Source organism: Dasypus novemcinctus, chromosome 2 (genome assembly GCF_030445035.2).
Source record: "Dasypus novemcinctus isolate mDasNov1 chromosome 2, mDasNov1.1.hap2, whole genome shotgun sequence".
Classification (NCBI taxonomy): domain Eukaryota; kingdom Metazoa; phylum Chordata; class Mammalia; order Cingulata; family Dasypodidae; genus Dasypus; species Dasypus novemcinctus.
In genome coordinates, this window is record NC_080674.1 from 166,710,785 (window position 1) to 166,730,227 (window position 19,443).

Here is a 19,443-nt window from a genome sequence, read left to right on the forward strand (position 1 = left end):
TAGGAAAAAGGAAGAAGAATTAGGTCATCTAATTTTCACTCTTCCACTGGCATAGTAAAAAGCTTTCCCAGTGCTCCTCAACAGTGGATTTTATTCCTCCTTAAACAAAATGTGTCGTATAGCCACCTTTAGCTTAAACAGAGGGTGTGAAGTTGGTTATTTAGTTGAATATTTTGGTTTCATGAATAATACTGGAATTTTCCTGACAAGGGAAAGGGGAGAAATGGGTGTTGGCCAAATTGGGCATAAAGTCTATGGATAAGGTAAAAATCATATTCTTTCATAACAAGATTGCATTCAGAAGTTAATTGTTTTAATGCTTTGAAACCTTTAGCACTATTAAGATTTCTGCTTGCTCACTTTTGCTTTTTCAAATCATCATCTTCATCTCCTGCAAATGATTTTATAAGTTTTTCCAATTATTTTTCAGATAGTGTTTCTCTGAGGTCTTCAATTAATGTTTCAATTTCCCTCTCCATAGGAAGGCATCACCACCCACTTGCTTGGCCACAGGAACAACACATTCTACTTCTTTTTCAATGACCAGGAAACCCTTAAAATCATGCACGTGTTGTTTTCTTAAGTCTCGCGAGCATCTATTGACTCTCCAAGTCTTAATGGCTCTCATACTGTGACAGACACTTGAAAACTGAGATCTCCACTGAGGCAACAGTATAGTCAAATCACCTGTCTTACCCTCACTCCAAGGCTTGACCTTAGGTTGTGGAAGGGCAGGCAGAGCCAGCACTCTGTTTAACCTGTTTGCATTGTTCTTACTCATTTGATACCTTTCCTCTGTGCTATTGTTCTGATTCTGGCCACCCATCCCACAGAGGCCCGTAAGGGGGCATGGATGGAGCAACACATTCCTCTCAATCACTGGACACACACACAGCGCATTATCTTTGAGAACCCAGGAGTCTCTGTGGTGCTCTCCCCTCCACCCATCAAGCAGCCTTCTCAGGCTATTGCTCAGTTGTTAATATACTGTCCTAATGTGGAGGCTGCCTTATTCCAGAGTATTTCGTCAATGTCATATACAATCTGTGGGTTGAAATTACTTGTTTTACTGTACAGTGTTATTTACTATCAAAAATAATGTAGTCATAAGAAACTTGAAATGAGGTTGTTTGGTGCTTGTTTGGTTCCTTTTATTTATTTATTTTTTTTTCTGTTTTGATTTAACGATACAACAAGTGTGAGTTCTGGTCTGTTGATTTCTGGAGTATAGTTTGTTCAATTAAACTACTTGCCTCTTCATATCTTGCTAGGATGTTTCTGTACGTGAAGCTTAAGTTGCCCTGAGTTTCACATTCTATATAACTGCTTAAAATGTGCGATTTGATGGTATGGCCCATTGAGTTAAGCTGTTAGAATATTTGAAAGAAAACACATCTCTGTTATTAACATCCAAATTATTTAAAGACATTCTAATTTTTCTTTTTGTCCTTCTATCATTTTCCAGTCTGCTATAATAAATAATATCTACTATTTATTGAGCATTTTGTTCTATTAGGCATATTTATTCCTCACAGAAGCTTCATGAGAGATGTGTTATTATCATCACTCTACAAAGGAGAACATTGAGTCTAGAAGCCAAATAACTTTGCCAATACCATATTTCCCTTCACAAGCTTCCTATACAACCTTGAACTTTTTGCACTCTCTTTTCAATATACCAGTCTACCAATCTCCAGGCTACATAAACCCAAATATCCACAGCATGTATGCCTACATCCAGGCAGCTGAGCTCATGTTCCTCTACCCAACTTTTGCCCCAGAGTAGACTGGTAGCCCTGTAGGTATAGTTACTTACCATAGCTTGGCTTTCAATGTCTAATATCCAATATTGATTCTACCTATCTCCCACATAATATTTTTCTAGTTGAAACTATTCTTGTCTCAACCATTTCTTCACCTCCCACTTAATCTAATGTCCACGACAGTTGGCCTCCAGTTCTTCCCAGAATACCTCTATGATGTTGATGGCCTCCATATTCCTAAAGTCAATGGACATTTTAATTCCTCCCCTTACTTCCTAGTACCATCTAATACAGACAGTTGCTTCTATCTTCTTGAAATATTTTCTTCTCTTAGCTTCCTGTGTTACCCTATTCCTGGTTTTCCCTTTACCTCTCTAGTCATTTCTTTTCATTTTCTTCTGGTGGCTCATCTTCCTGTACCCAAGCTTTAAAAGCCAGAGTCTTTTAAAATTCTAACCTTCCTCTCTTCTCTCATCCTATCCAATTTCTTTGTTTCTATGGTTGCCTATATTCCAATGACTCTCAAATCTATATACCAGTAATTTGGACGTCTGTCCTGAGCAGTCTACCTGGTTATCCATTTGACTTCTATAATATCTTAATCTGGAATTTCCACAGATACATCTAATTCAGCATATGCAAAATTGAACTTGTAGCTCTCCCACCAAAACCTGACATCCCTTGCTCCCTGACCCCTCATATTAATTTCATAACTAAGTTCTTTCAACTCTACCTCCCCAATAACTCTCAAATTTATCTCTTCCATTTTTACCACTGTAACGACTTGAGTTTAGGTCACCTTTGTATTTCATCTGGCAGCTAGTTGACTGATTTTCTTGCATGTCTCTTGACTCCCTGTAATCCATACTATACCACATAGTCTAGTCCTGATAACTACTGGAATTCTGTTTGGTTGGATTAAATATGTTGGAGTAAATATGTCAGTGGGTTATTTTTATTGTGGAATAAGAATTCTGGATCTAGGCTATCCAGGGCTGGGACAGCAGATTAACAATATCCTAAAGGGACCGGTTCATTCAGTCTTCTATCTCATCTTTAGTACGTGGCTTTTATTCTCACTGTCACATTTGGCTGCTAGATCTCAAAACACTATTTCAGAAGAAAGGGGAAATATAAAGAGTAAAAATACTTCTTATTAGACTTCACATTTTTTTTCTTTTTTTGGGAAAAAAATATCTTCTCAGACACATCCATCTCCATTTATTACATAAAACTGTGTCAAGCAGCCACCTATAACTGCAGGGGGGTCTGGGAATTTGAGTATGTCAGCTCTCAAGCCTCTATAGTTTAAAAAAAAAAAAAAGGCTAGGGAGAATAGGTCTGGGTTTAATGTTTGGGTAGCTAATACATAGTAACTGCCATAGTAAGACTCTTAAAAGCACATGTCGATCATTCTCTGGTCTAAAGGAGGCTTCCTTTTCCTGTTAGGATACAATTCTCAAATTTCCACATGGCCTGTGTTTCACCACGTGATCTTGCCCCTGACCACCTCACCCGTCTCATCTCCTGCTAGCCTTTCTCTTGCTCTTCCCCCTCCAGCTACAAGGATCCTCTGTGAAGTCCTTAAAAGCAGCATGCTACCTCTCACCTGAGGGCTTTCACACAGGCCCTCCTTGCTGGAATGCGCTCCTTATCCCCTTCCATCTCTTGTCCTGAGTAAGTCCTCCTCTTCCTCCAGGTCTCAATTTAATACCACCTCGCCAGAGAAGCTTTCTCAGATCCTCCCATGCTAGTGCAAGCCCCCTGCTCAATGTTTCACCCACTCCTCATACTACTTCATGGCATTTACAGCAGTGTTTCTCAAAACTTTTTCTCAATATCACTCTTCTAAGAACCTTTCTAGACTTTGTTTTCCTAACTGACCCCATGAATTTTTTAAATCATTTTTATTTATTTATTTATATATTTTCCCCCATGAAATTTTTATGCCACAGGTATACTGTATACCTGTTTATGTCCTACTGTCTACATATCTGTGCTATATACATTTGCCCCCTAAAAAGTTTTCACCCTCTTGGGTATGCCATGGCCCTCATTGAGAATGCATGATTTACAGTAATTGTTATTAGAGAACCAGTTTAAATTTATTCTCTATATCTGCCTGTCATGATAGAAGACCATAAAGGCAGAGATCAAATCTTCTTATTGAATACTGGCCTAGCCTTGTGCCTTGCTCACAGAAGATCCTTAAAATATTTATAGGTGATGAATGTTACAGTACTTGGAATGGCTCTACCATGCAGGATAGATTTTGCATACATTTTGAACATCTTTATTGCTTTGTGAGCCCATAAACAGGAAAGTCTTCATCTGCTTTCCACACAAAACCATTAATGGAATAAACCCTCCATAAGTTTTTTGTTGAATGAATTAAGCTTATGAGTCTCTATTTCCTAAAAAAAAAAAAAAAAAAATTAATATGTATCCTAGAAATGACTTGTAATGACTAAAAATGTTTTGCATTTTATTAAATGCCACCAGGAGCCTGGGGAGACACAATGGGATTAAATGACCACAAGTGACAGTGACATCTTCCACTAAAAGTTACTAGCTGGCATCAGTCTGTTGCTCGTGTCTGGGAAAGGTTTCAGAAGCTGACAGCCACCTTCAGTGTACTTAATCCTGACATTGTGGAAACTGTGCACCTTCCTTGATTACTTAGTTTTTTTAAAATCCTTGATTAAACATAACCCAACTGACCTTCTTAAAAATAATTTTTCACTGTGTATGACTTTTAGAAAGCCAAAAGTTTGTGTTACGAATTAAATAAAAACAACTGTTTCTGAGGAATTTCCTACAGCCAATTCATCCACACCCATTCACCTACAGCTTTCACGCATACTGTATGATAGAGGAGTATTGATTTTCAGGAAAAAGGGCCTCAGACATAAAATATTTAAATCTCAAAGTGTAACCACATTCATTAGTCTGGACTTACAGAGGCATAAAACAAATTTTGTGTCCTTTAAAAGATTTTGTAAAACATGGGAATCATGGAATTTTCTTGCTAAAACTTTGTAGTGATTTTATCATACACAGAGATAATTTTCATTATTCAAGGCATTAGTATATTTTTCATAGTTTTAAATATATAGGGAAGTAGACTTGGCCCATTGGTTAGGGCATCCGTCTACCACATGGGACGTTCGCGGTTCAAACCCCGGGCCTCCTTGACCCGTGTGGAGCTGGCCCATGCGCAGTGCTGATGCACACAAGGAGTGCCGTGCCATGCAGGGGTGTCCCCCGTGTAGGGGAGCCCCACACGCAAGGAGTGTGCCCCATAAGAAGAGCCGCCCAGCGCAAAAGAAAGTGCAGCCTGCCCAAGAATGGCACCACACACATGGAGACCTGACACAACAAGATGATGCAACAAAAAGAAATACAGTTTCCCGTGCCACTGACAACAACAGAAGTGGACAAAGAAGACGATGCAGCAAATAGACACAGAGAACAGACAACCGGGGTGGGGGGAAAGGGGAGATAAATAAATAAATAAATCTTAAAAAATATATATGCATATATATATATTGCTTATATATGCTATGTGGGACTTAATTTTCCTTTGTCATATTGCCTGCTCCTTTAAAGAAAAAACATAGTCGGATTTACTTCAGCTTCCTTTATTAAGTAAAGGCAAATTCAATTGTGATTTCAATATAAAATGTCAAAAATTCTGGATTTTATTTGAGAAGTAGAAAGCTTCCATGGGTACACTAGCTTTGAGCATTAATCCCTTGGCTTTGACCACCTATTTCCGCTCTTCCTCTGTGCCCTGTCATGCATTAGTCTCCTTCTCGCCCACTGATGACCAGATTCCACTGGCTTTCCTCTTAAGTATGTGCTAAATCTATTCACTCTTCTCTACATCACTCCCAATTCTCTAGTCCAACCCTGGGTTATCACTCTGGCCTCTCCTTACTGGCTTCTGCCCTTCTAGCATCTCTTTTCCATGGTGCAGCCACAACAGTCTTTGAAAATACCTGATCTTTTGGAAAAATATAATCTAGCAGGATTCCCTGATTAAAACCTTTACCACGGTCTACAGTGTTCCCCATTATCAGGTATATTAGTCAGGGTTCTCCAAAGAAGCAGAGCCAATGGGAGAAATACGTATTAATGAATGTTCATCAAGAGAACTCTTACAAGGGCAAACTGCAGACTCCACTGTTAGTTTAATTCCTTAACCAATTTTCTGACTAGTACACTTACACCATTTCTGACCAATTTTCATGAAATGACTGTCCTTAAGATCAATTCTTTTTCATGTAAAACAAAGATTTGATTCTTCAAAACTTTTTCTACATCAAATTTTACTGATCATTGCTGCTATCATAATAATTTTTCTTTTGTTTCCAGTGCTTCTCCCAAGTCCAATATTCTTCTGTCAAATTTTGTAGATCTAAATATATCTTTTGGTATTTAAATAGTCTGTAGATACCTTTAACATGTACCATTGTAGGAACTTTTTTGTTTATTAATTTTTCCAGGTTAATTTTTGGCATTTTAAAGAGTAATAAATGGTTTTTTTCAGTCCTGTTGTTATTCTTTTAGTTAGTTTTACTTACCATAAATTTGTCCTCTGCCATTTTATCTCATATGAAGTTTATTTTCTGGTGATTATGTCTACTAGTTAAATGCAATTTTAATGAGACAAAAGTCTGCTTGCCTTTATTTCTTACATGAACACTGAAAGAATTTTTACAAATTTCTTTTCATATTTCAGGTTTGCTCTATTCTCCTGGTAGGGAAAGTAGGTGGCTAAAGGCAGTCATCGATTTAGATTAGATTACAACCTCCTGAAATTTTGCATTTGGGTGAAAAAAACCACAGCCTTAGCTATGATGCATCTTCTCCTGCCCCTCATTTTACAGTTGAGGAAATTGAGGCCCAGAGAGTTTTTTGCCAAAGGTCACAGACATAGGTCTTGATAGCCTATGTCTTATATTCTTGATATCCAGGACACTTTGAAGGAAAGCATGGACAAACTGAGCTCCCAACTTGAGTACGCTTTTCCGATAGAAGAGGCTCACTTTTTGTTACTATGGCAATGGAGTGCATTTGAGATTTTTTGACAAATTTAGCCCCTACCTGTGCTACTAGGGAAAAGAGTCATTGAGCTGATCTTTATGATGATTCAAAACACTTTAGATAGTTCCTGTCACATGCTATATAAATTCCTGATTGACGATGTGGAATTAAGTTATTGGGCAGAGAACCAGCTAATGGAAACACATTGATGAAATCATTTTTGAGGAACATTAAATGGAACTTAAAATAAAGCTGAAATGGCTTTATGGATTTTTCACTCAAACTGTTTATGAACATTTATTGCCAGTAAGTTACATTGTGTCAAAAGAGAGAATCAGTGGGTATGCCTTTAATAGTAACCTTTTTGAAATCATAAAATTGAGAATAATTTATTATACAAGAATAGATAGAGGATGGGATGGGGGAATTCATCCTAAAGGATGGTTGTCTACTCTGAAGCTTCTGGGTAAGTGAAAAATGGTGTGGAAATCAGAAACCTGATAGGGTGTGGAAAGAAATGGTCTTTTTGAAAAGTGTAATATCTAATTTCATTGCTATTATATATGTGAATTTTTTTTAGAAGAGGGGTCATCTGGAATTTAGCAAGCATTACTTGAGGATAAAAGTATTGGTGTTTGTCCAATTCCCAGCTTCCCCTTTTAGCTGTGTGGCCATAGGAAAGTTACCTGACTTCTCTGAACCTTTTATTCCACATCCATAAAACAGGTATTCATATCCCCTACCTCATTGAGTGGTTCAAACGAAAAACTGGATGGTTCAGCACAGTTCCTAGGGCATTGTAAGTGCTTTAATAATGTTTGTTTGTCTATTTTTAAAGAGTCATGAAGGATTCAGATAAGGAGCAGAAAGATGAAGGTTAAGGTACTATTATTCTGCCTTCTTTTCAGAGAAGGAAACAGCATCAGAGAGATTGAATTTTTTTGCCTAAGGTCACTCAGCTAGTGACTAAGCTTGATATCTTTTCCTGGGAAGTCATACCCTTGAGTCTGCCTCCAGTACGTATATAATATCTGGGCCCCAGTGGCCAAAGTCTAGAAAAATGAAATCAAAGGACATCTTCCTGGAAGGTGGGTGCATGAGTACTTTACCATCCCCTTCTGTCATTTTCCTTCCAACATCAGCAACCTGTCAATACATCTACCTGCTCCAGCTGTTAGCACCTAAATCCTCTGGTCTTAGATGGTTTGCCATCGAACACGTGGTGTTGAGCAGGGACTAAGGAGCCATGTCAGCCAGGCACTGAGCAAATGAGCACCAGGGCATGGCAGCCAAAAGCTCGAGTCAGGTGCCTGGACGTGAATCTTGGCTCTGGTGCTCACCGCCCATGTGAGCCCTAACTGCACATGTATTTTAAGTCCTGATCATCTTCTCCTTAGGATAAGCAGATTCTTTGGTCTGGGGAAGAGATCGCAAGCCTTTTGATTTCATTCTATGCCCCTCCTCCACGGACACCTTCGTCTGTTTGTGTGTTGTTTTTGCTCATTGTTTGAGCTCATTATCTGTTGGTTTTCTCTTTAGGAGGCATCAGGAACCAAACCCAGGACCACCCGTGTGGGAGGCAGGCATCCTCTCCCCTTGAGCAACATCCACTCCCCTTCATTCTACCTTATTTTTTTTCACATTTTTAAAATTAAAGTTAATAGATCACACAGAATGTTACATTAAAAAAAAGAGGTTCCATATAACCCACTGACCACTTCCCCACCCCCATCATTTTTGTAAATTATATTTTTTTGAAGATACATACATCACAAAAAATGCTACATTAAAAAACATAAGAGGTTCCCATATACCCCGCACCACCGCACCCCACTCCTCCACACCAACAAGCTCCTGCATCACTGCGGCACACTCATCGCACTTGGTGAACACATTTTGGAGCACTGCTGCACCACATGAATAATACTTTACCCTGTAGTTCACACTGTCCCCCAGAACATTCAGTGGGTTATGGCAGGATATATAATGTCCAGCATCTGTTCCTGTAATATCATTTAGGACAACTCCAAGTCCTGAAAATGTCCCCACATGACATCTCTTCTTGCCTTTCCCTGCCCTCAGCAACTGCCATAACCACTGTCTCCACTCAATGCTACAATTTCTTCTATAACTAATCACAATAGTTTTATAGTATAATATCAGTAAGTCCACTCTAATCCATATTTTATTCCTCTATTCTGTGGTCCCTGAGGTGGTGATGTGCACTCCACCTCTAGATCAAGAGGAGGCTTAGATTCCACATGGATGATGGATACAATTCTGCTTGCAGTTGTAGGCACTCTTGGTTCCCTGGTGTGGTGGCTGACCATCTTTACCTCCCTGTTAGATAACATGGGTAAGTCCAATGAAAAAGAGAGTAGAAGTTGCAACTCTACTGAGGCTCAGGGCCCAGCTGGCACATGGGCAGTCCAGAGATTCAAGTCCCCTGAGTATACACCATCCCTAGCGCCAACCACAGGTTCAGTAAAAGTGACTGAAGAGGCATTTGTAGAAAGGTCACATCTGAGTCCAGCTCCATCACACTCAGGAGCACAAATTCCAAAGTAGGGCCCACTGACAAGGCACTGAACTCCAAATCCATCTGCCATGACCATATACCCTGTGGGTCTCCATAGCCTACCTAGGGTTGTATCCACTTTGGCTGTTTCTGGGGTCCTGCTGAGGCGTACATAAGCATGACCTCTCTGATGACCTCCTGACTCTTTTTTGAAGATTCTTAGCCATAAAAACTCATTTGTCTTTGCCATTCCCCCCTTTTATTCAAGGTCAAAAAGCAGTTTTTAACATATGATCCTACATGTAGGCTGAGATATTCTGCTGGTCTAGGTAAACCCTTTTATTCAAGGTCTCTTTCTAGTTGCATCACCAGTTAGTGATTGGTAGTAATCCCTTGACAACAGGGAGGCTCATCCCCAGGAATCATGTCCCATGCTGGGGAGAAGATAATGCACTTACATGCTGAATTTGGCTTAGAGAGTGGCCACATTTGAGCAACACAGAGGCTCTCAGGAGGTAACTCTTAGGCACCCTGCAGCTCTAGGCCCAGTTTATATTTCAAGCACACACGCTCATAAGCATAGTCATCAGTATCAAGGGCTCATCATGGGACCATCCTTCCTTGTTGGTCTTTGCCGTTGCACTTGGGGGATTATTGCTGTTCCATTGGGGAATGTGACATAGCTCCCCTGGGTAGGAACTCAGCACTCCCTCAGTTGTCCGTAACTACAGTAGTTAACTGTAACTACTATGAAAATACCCAACATAAATCAGAACAATTTTATGTCCCCTATATACATGCCCTGGAGAACTCCCTCCCACCCATGTGCCCCCCATCAATAACACCCCAAACCAGTGTTCCTCCCCTGGCATAGTTGAACCTCTCTGTGGTCCAAAACTTCTTCAACAATGAAGCCTAATATATTACCAAATTCAATTAATATGAAAATGAAATATAGTGATGAGTTTAAAGATAAGAAATAGAATACATACTAATTTAGAAACACTAAAATAAAGTAAAAATAAATTGGTATATTAAAAAGTGAAAAATACTATAAGGCTTTGTTTTTAATGTTTTGCCTTTCATCACTGTAATAGGTGTTGCCCTGCATGTACAGTGGCAAGGTATTTTCTTACATTGCTTCCTCGGTGTCTACATCCTTTCTTTTTTTTCTTTCTAATTTTTTATTTTGTCTTCAAAAAAAGTTTTAAATCATAGTAATTCACATATACAATATAGGGGACTCCCATATATCCAACATCAAACCCTTTGCCCTTCCCCAGCAAAGATCTTTTTACATGTTCATGTTATATTTGCTGCAGCTGATGTACAGATTTTGAAACATAGCTATCAAACATGGTTCCATTTGGTTTATATTATGGTTTATATTTTAAACTGTACAAATTTCTAAATTTTCAGTTTCCTTATGTTTTACATTATGGTTTACATTTTAGCTTATAGACTTGTATAAGTTTTTGGTGTAGGTTAACATGTCCTATATCCATCATTGCATGATCTTGTGGAGAACTTCCATTGCCCCCCAGTTCCCTGCTTCCGTCCATGCTATACCTCTCTCCCCCTCCCCTCAGGGCCCACAGTAACCATCAATCTTCACTACTGGAAGTACCAGATTTACAGATACTTGCAACGATGCTGAGGGCTTGACATACTAGACTACCCTAACCCATTGGGAGCCACCAATTCTTTCGAGAGACACAATTCCCTCTGTTTGAGAACATCAGGTCCCCCCAGCATGTGGGTAGACCTTCACACTGGTTATATGGGTCTCCACCTAATGATATAACACACTATGACAAAATGAGCACTCACTCCCTAGAAACCTACCCCTGTGCCAGATGCCCCCCCCCCATTAAGCACCTTAAACATATAATCCTTCCTTATATTTTCTAAAGAGTTTTCTCAACATTATAGTTTCAACCATATACCTGACATTATCCCATATTCATCTGTTCAGCCCAACCCTCCCCCCAATTCCTTGGGCCATCTGACCCATCCTCCCAACCCCAGCCCCTCTCAAGTCTACAAAACCCTATCCAAAGGTATCCCTATGTCCCCATCTTTTCCCTTCCCTGTACACACACTTACCTCCAGCTTATCATAGACTTCTGCCATGTAGGCATCAGCTCGCAAACTTCCTCTCCCTCCCAAATTCCTTTAAGCCTATCTTCCAGTCTGTAGCTCTCTGAGACAGCTTGGTTTGCTTATTTCATATCAGAGAGGTCATGTAGTATTGTCCTTCAATGACTGGCTTGCTTCACTCAACATAAGGTCCTCAAGATTCATCCTTGTTATCACATGTACTGTACTGTATTCTTCTTATAGCTGAGTAGTATTCTATTGTATGTATATACCACATTTTACTTATCCATTCATCTGTTGATGGGCATTTGGGTTGATTCCAACTTTAGCAAGTAATAAATAATGCTGCTATGAATATCGGTATGCAAATACTGATTTGTGTCCTTATTTTCAGTTCTTCTGGGTATATACCCAGCAGTGAATTGCTGGGTCATATGGCAAGTCTATAGCTAACTTTTTGAGAAACAGCCAAACTGTCCTCCAGAATGACTGGATCCTTCTTCATTGCCACCAATAAGAATGAGTGTTCCCATTCCTCCACATCCTCTCCAGCAAGTGTAGTCTTCTGTTTTTTTGATAGCTGCCAGTCTTATGGGAGTAAGATGGTATCTCAGTGTAGTTTTGATTTGCAATTCCCTAATAGCTAGTGATTTTGAGCATTTTTTCATGTGCTTTTTAGCCATTTATATTTCTTCTTTGGAGAAGCATCTGTTCAAATCTTTTGCCCATTTTTAAAATAGGTTGTTTGTCTTTTTATTTTTGAGATATAGGGGTCCTTTATATATGCAAGATATAAGTCTCCTATCAGATATATGGTTACCAAATATTTTCTCCCATTGGGTAGGCTTTCTTTTCACTTTGTTGACAAACTCCTTTGAGGTGCAAAACACTTTAATTTTAAGGAAGTCCCATTTATCTATTTGTTCTTTTGCTGCTAATGCTTTGGGTGGAACATTCATGCAGCCATTTCCTATTACAAGTTCCTGTAGATGCTTCCCTACATTGTTTTCTAAGTTCTTTATGGCTTGGCTCTTATATTGAGGTCTTTGATCCATCTTGAGTTGATTTTTGTATAAGATGTGAGATAGTAATCCTCTTTCCTTCTTTTGCCCATGGCTATCCAGTTCTCTAGGCACCATTTATTGAGCAGGCTATTCTCTCCCAGTTGAGTGGGCTTGGTGGCCTTGTTGAATATCAGATGACTGTATATATGAGGATCTATATCAGGACTCTCAATTTGGTTCCATTGGTCAGTGTCTATCCTTGTGCCAATACCATGCCATTTCACTACTGTAGCTTTGTAATATGCTTTGAAGTCAGGTAGTGTGATTCCTCCCATTTCATTTTTCTTTTTCATATGTCTTTGGCTATTCTAGGTCTCTTTCCTTTCCAAATAAATTTCATAGTTAATTTTTCTAGTTCATTAAAAAATGCTGTGTTGATTTTTATTGGGATTGCATTGAATCTGTAGATCAGTTTTGGTAGGATAGACCTCTTACTAATATTTAGTCTTCTAATCCATGAACAAGGATTATTATTCATTTATTTAGGTCTTCTTGAACAGTATTGTGTAGTTTTCTGTGTATAAGTCTTCTACATCTTTAGTTAAATTTATTCCTAGGTATTTGATTTTTTTTAAATTTACTATTATAAATTTTATTTGCTTCTTGATTTCCTCCTCAGATTCCTCTTCACTGGTGTACAGAAATGCTACTGATCTTTGTGCATTGATCTTATAACCTGCAACTTTACTGAACTAATTTATAACTTCTAGAAGCTTTGTTGTAGACTTCTCAGGGCTCTCTATGTATAGGATCATGTCATCTGCAGAAAGTGAAATTTTTATTTCTTCCTTTCCTGTCTGGATCCCTTTTATATCTGGTTCTTGCCTCGGTCCTCAAGCAAGTACTTCTAACACAATGTTAAATAGAAGGGGTGATAGTGAGCATCCTTGTCTTGTTCCTGATCTTAGAGGGAAAGATTTTAGGATTTCACCATTGTAAATGATGTTAGCTGTGGGTTTTTCATATATACCCTTTATCATGTTCAGAAAGTTTCTTTCTATTCCTATCTTTTGCAGTGTTTTTATCAAGAAAGGGTGCTGTATTTTTTCAAATGCTTTTTCTGCATCTATAGATATGATCATGTGATTTTTTTCCTTCAATCTGTTTATGTGGTGTATTGCATTAATTGATGTTCTTATGTTGAACCATCCTTGCATATCTGGAATGACTCCACTTGGCCGTGGTGTATAATCCATTTAATGTGTTGTTGAATACAGTTAGCAAGTATTTTATTGAGGATTTTCAAATCTGGGCTCATTAGAGAGATTGGTCTGTAATTTTCCTTTCTTGTGGTGTTTTTGTTTAGCTTTGGTATTAGGGTAATTTTGGCATCATAAAAAGAGTTAGGCAATGTTCCTTCTATTTCAATTTTTTGGAAGAGTTTAAGCAAGTTTCGTGTTAGTTATTTCTGGAATGTTTGGTAAAATTCATCTATGAAACCATCTGGCCCAGGGCTCTTCTTAGTTGGGAGGTTTTTAATGACTGATTCTATCTCTTTACTTGTGATTGGTTTGAGATCATTGATTTCTTCTTTTGTCAGTATAGGCTGCTTATGTGTTTCTAGGAATTTGTCCATTTCCTCCAAATTGTCTTTCTTATTGGAATACAGTTTTTCAAAGTATCCTCTTATGATAGTGTTTATTTCTGTGGGGTCAGTGGTCATATCCCCTTTCTTATTTCTTATTTTGTATATTTGCATCTTCTCTCTTTTTTCCTTTGTTAGTCTAGCTAAGGGTTTGTCAATTTTATTGATCTTCTCAAAGAACCAGCTCTTGGTTTTGTTTGTTTTTTTTCAAGAGCTTTCTTATTTTCTATTTCATTTACTTCTGCTCTGATCTTTGTTATTTCTTCCTTTCTTCTTCCTTTGGGTTTAATTTGTTGTTTTTTTACTAATTCCTCCAAGTGTGCAGTTCTTTCTTCAATTTTAGCTCTTTCTTCTTTTTTGATGTATGAATTTATGGCTATAATTTTCCTTCTCAGTACTGCTTTTGCTGCATCCCATAAGTTTTGATATGTTGTGCTATCATTTTCATTCATTTCAAGGTAGATATTGATTTGAGATTTCCTCCTTGACCCACTGTTTATCTAAGAGTGTTATTTAGCTTCCAATATTGCTGCCAAATCTGGGTCCCTGGCCTTTGCAGATTTCCAGCTTCATTCCAAGGTGGTCAGAGAAATTATTTTGTATGATTTCAATCTTTCTGAATTCATTGAGACTTTCTCTGTGGTCTAGCATGTGGTCTATCCTGGAGAATGATCCATGTGAACTTGAGAAGAATGTATATCCTGCTGTATTGGGTGTAATGTTCTGTATATGTCTATTAGATCCAGATCCTCTAATATATTGTCAAAATCTTTGTTTCTTTATTGATTCTCTTTTTTTTTTCAATAATTTTTTTAATTTAATGAGACTTGTTTTGTGACTCAACATATATTCTATCCTGGAGAATGATTCATGTGCTGATGAAAAGAATTTTCTTTTTTTTTCTTCTTTTTTACCCCTCTTTATTTTTTTTAAATATTACATTAAAAAATATGAAGTCCCCATATACCTCCCTACCCCCCTCACTCCACTTCTCCCACATCAACAACCTTTCTCATCATCATGGGATATTCATTGCCTTTGGTGAATATATTTTGGAGCACTGCTGCACCACATGGATAATGGTTTACATTGTAGTTTACACTCTCCCCCAGTCCACCCAGTGGGCCATGGCAGGACATACAAAGTCCAGCATCTGTCCCTTCAATACCAACCAGGACAACTCCAAGTCCTGAAAATGCCCCCATATCATATTTCTTCTTCCCTCTCCCTGTCCTCAGCAACTACTGTGACCACTTTCTCCACATGTTGATTCTCTTTTGAGATGTTCTATCCAACAGTGATAGTGGTGTGTTAAAGTCCCCCACTCTAATTGCAGAGATATCTATTCTTTCCCTTAGTTTTTCCAGTGTTTGCCCCAATATATTTGGAGGTACCCTTGTTAGGGGCATAAATGTATATGATTATTCTTTCTTTTTGAGAGATTATCACTTTCACTAATATGTAGTGTCCATCTTTGTCTCTCAGAATAGTTTTCCATTTAAAGTCTATTTTGTCCAATATTAATATAGCTACTCCTGCCCTATTTTGGTTATTGTTTGCCTGTAAGATTGTTTTCCAGCTATTCACTTTCAATCTCATTGAATCCCTGGATGTAAAATATGTTTCTTATGGGTCATATTTCCTCATTCAATCTTCCAATATGTGTCTCTAAACAGGTGAGTTTAATCCATTGACATTCAATGTTATTACTTTCAAGGAATTACTTATATTAGCCACATTTTCTTTGAATTTGATATGTCATATGTTGTTTGATTTTTTTTTTCTCTTTTTGTAGTTTTAGTTATTCTTACACTCTCCTCCAACTCTGTCTCTCCTGTTTTTTTCTTTCCTCCTGAAGAACTCCCTTTAGTATTTCTTGAAGGGCAGGTTTCTTGTTGGCATACCCTCTTATTTCTGTTTATCTATGAATATTTTGAACTCTCCATCATTTCTGATTGCTAGCTTTGCTGGATAGAGTATTCTTGGTTGGAAATTCTTTTCTTTTAATACCTTGACTATGTCATACCACTCCCTTCTTGCCTCCATGGTTTCAGATGGGAAATCAGCACTTAATCTTATGAGCCTCCCTTGTACATGATGGTTCTCTTTTCTCTTGATGCTTTTAGTATTTTCTCTTTGTCTTGCACATTGGATAATTTGACAAGTATATGTCTTGGAGTAAGCCTGTTGGGATTTATGCTGTTTGGGGTGTGTTGTGCTTCCTGGACATGAACATGCATCTCCCTCAATAGGTTTGGGAAGTTTTCAGCCATTATTTCCTCCAACACCCCTTCTGTCTCCTTTCCCTTCTCTTCTCCTTCTCTCGTGCCTATAATGCCTATGTGTTGTGCATTTTGTGTTGTCTTTCAGGACCCTAAGTCCCTGCTGGATTTTTTCTATCTTTTTATCGATCAATTCTACTATCTGCTTGATTTCAGATTTCAGATGTACCAGCTTCCACATTAATAGTTCTTTCCTCTGCCTCTTCAAATCTGCTGTTATTTGCTGAGAGTATATTTTTGGTTTCTTGGATTGTGCTGTTCATCTCCATCATATCTGTTATCTTTTTGTGTATGACTACAATTTCTTCTGTATGCTCTCCAGGTATTTTCTTAATATCATTAATCTTTTCCTTCACTTCATTAAATTGATCCATGATATATGTTTTGAGAGCATTAATTAGTTGTTTGATGTTCCACTCCTCTTCCTAGTTTTCAGTTTGTTCATTGGAATGGGTCATGTTTTCCTTATTATTGGTATGGTTTGTAGTTTTTTGTTGCTGTCTGGTCATCATTTTATCTTGTTGAGTTTATTCAGTTGATTAGCTTCTTCTCTCAGGGTTTAATCAGTTGTTGTTTTTGTATGCATGTTAAGTCGTCTCTTTGTCACTTTGTTCTTCTTTTTCTGTTTCATTGTTGTTGGCTAAATTCCCTTGAGCAAGAGCTAATTTTGTCTCAGTGTCTCCAGATCACCTCCTGCTTGTAGGTTCCCGAAACAGCCCGCTCTGCTAGGATTCTATCACCACTCAGCCAGTCCTTTGCAGGAGAGATCACCTTAGTCAGATGCCATCTTGCCCCACCTCTCATTCTACTTTAAAGTGTGTCTGTCATTCTTTTATTAGCTAAACTCTTATTTTAGAGGTGGAATTAACACAACTTTTGGACTGTGATTTTGGACATTCATTAAAAATATAAATCAATGTATGAGGAATTTTATGCCAATGAATTATTACTCCCACAGAAACAGCAGTACCAAGAAGAAATGAGTCTAGTAGAAACCTTAGAAACACAAAGTCAAATCTGGCTCTATTCTTTGTGTGGCCTTATCAATGACCTCAGAAAGCTAAAGATCTAGTTGAAGAGATGGGATGACTATATGATAGGCAAATAAAAATCCCAGAAGTAGGGACTCAGTGTGAAATGAGTGTTGAAGTCATTTTACAAATATTTGTTGATTGCCAGCTCTGTGCTAATCAGTGGGAATCCTAAAGAGAACAGGACACACTCCAGGCCCTCCAGGTATGTAGAGCTGAAAAAACAGCAAATAGAAATACATGTCCCTCTTCTGAAACATATAATTGTTCCTTTAATCACATTTTTCAGATTAAGGTTCAAAGGGCTATGAACTAAGCTTCTCAAAGAATTTCAAAGGAGAGTCCCTGCTATTTGAAGTAGTGACAGGTAGGTGCCATTCAAGATGTCAAGGAGAGGTGACAGGATGTGCTCGTGGGTCTCAGTGAGCCTGGGGCCACCTTCCAATACATCACTTATATGACTTTAGCATGTCTATCTCATCCCTTAGGCAGACTCCATAGTACCTAGCACCTGGGTACATCTCAAAAACCCACAAAAACTGATGAAGACATAAAATACATTGTAATATATATATTTATATACTGAATATTATATCAAATGTAATACATGTTTAACAAAAGCTACATTATGCTCAGTAGTTGACTATAATCCAACCCATTCTTGTTTTGTTACAGGCAGCACAATAAAGTTTGAATCACAAGAACAAACTAAATGTTATTCATAACAAAACAACTATGAACATTCTTATGAAATTTATATCAAAAGTTGTGTTTATTGAAAACTATGGGTGCATTTTTATGTACCTGGAATGATGCAAGTTGGGGTGTTGAAAAGTTAGTGTGTGTAGGGCCTGAGAGAGATCGTAAGTGCCTTTTGCAGCTGTGGTTGTGTGGGTTATTGCAGGGACTAAGCTAGTACATGCGAATTATATAAGATGGGGTTAGTATAAAGTAATCACTCAAAATATTAACTTTATGATAACAGGTATTCAACAAGACATTCCTTTACTGACAGTATATAATGTTGACCAGGTGTTTTTTCTGGATTTTACTTGCAGTAGGCTCATTCATATGAAAAAGATTAAATATTTCTGTAGTTTGCTACAAAAGTTAAGGAAACAAGAATAAATCTAGGTTTGGAATAATTGTGATCAATAGGGGATTTGTAGACATGTTATCAATGCAAGAGGATTCTGGAAATTCACACATGAATGAAAGATCTTCTGGCTGTCATGCAGCATCAAAGAAATACATAAATGTATAAAAATAAACACCTGTACTTTAAAGTACAGAATACTGCATCATCTAAGTTTATTTGAAAAACTGATATCTAGTGCAATTATGTGTGATAGACTGAGGCTTAAATGGTTTGGAAACACTTTGGAGCGAACAAATCAGATAATAACAATCTTTATGGCTGGAAAGATTCAGCTGGTGTTGACAAGTTGTAAAGATAAACCCTTACAGGAAAGTCAAGAGCTAAATGTTTAGATTGGGTCGGGGATCAATGTTAAGACTCAAAGAATAAACTTGTTGACCTTCAAATGATTTCCATAGTATTCTGTTTGGTTTAACTTTTCAAGAACTTTATTTAAAAACTTTTGCTTAATTACAGTGCTTCTACTATCTAAACCACTGTTGCTTTTTTCACATTTCCTGTTAGGTGACTATTAAGAATTTTTGAGAGACAAGAATTAGATGGTGCCATTTCTAAACATCTTTTTTTTTTTTAAGATGGAACTTGTGTCATGTCCTCACTCTGATCTCAACAAAGACACTTTCAAAAGAAGCTCCTTGTTTACTTATAGGTGGTTTGAATGAGTTGATTTGATGTTTCCTCTCTGGAAGTCCTAAAGCCAGTAGCTTAATATGTGTGTACTGGGTTGTGAAAAGAATTCATTGTGTTTAGCTCTACTCACTGTGCCGATTATGCTGCTGGTGACAAGTGTTTGCTTTTTTCTTTTGTCCTTACAGGAGCAGAAGGCACAGTGTTCCCTAAATCTATAGAAACACCCAATGTCAGAGCAGACCCCTTCAAGGAACTAAGGTAA

General features: G+C 37.9%; 1 protein-coding gene across 2 annotated transcripts in view; it reads left to right on the forward strand.

The window, feature by feature from the left end:
* SGCD (sarcoglycan delta) overlaps nt 1-19,443 on the forward strand; it is a 482,630-nt gene that overhangs the window by 377,742 nt on the left and 85,445 nt on the right. For both annotated transcript variants that reach the window (XM_058281332.1, XM_004466363.5), the window contains exon 6: nt 19,367-19,439. In XM_058281332.1, coding sequence (XP_058137315.1) covers nt 19,367-19,439 — 73 coding nt within the window. The remainder of the gene's footprint in view (nt 1-19,366; nt 19,440-19,443) is intronic.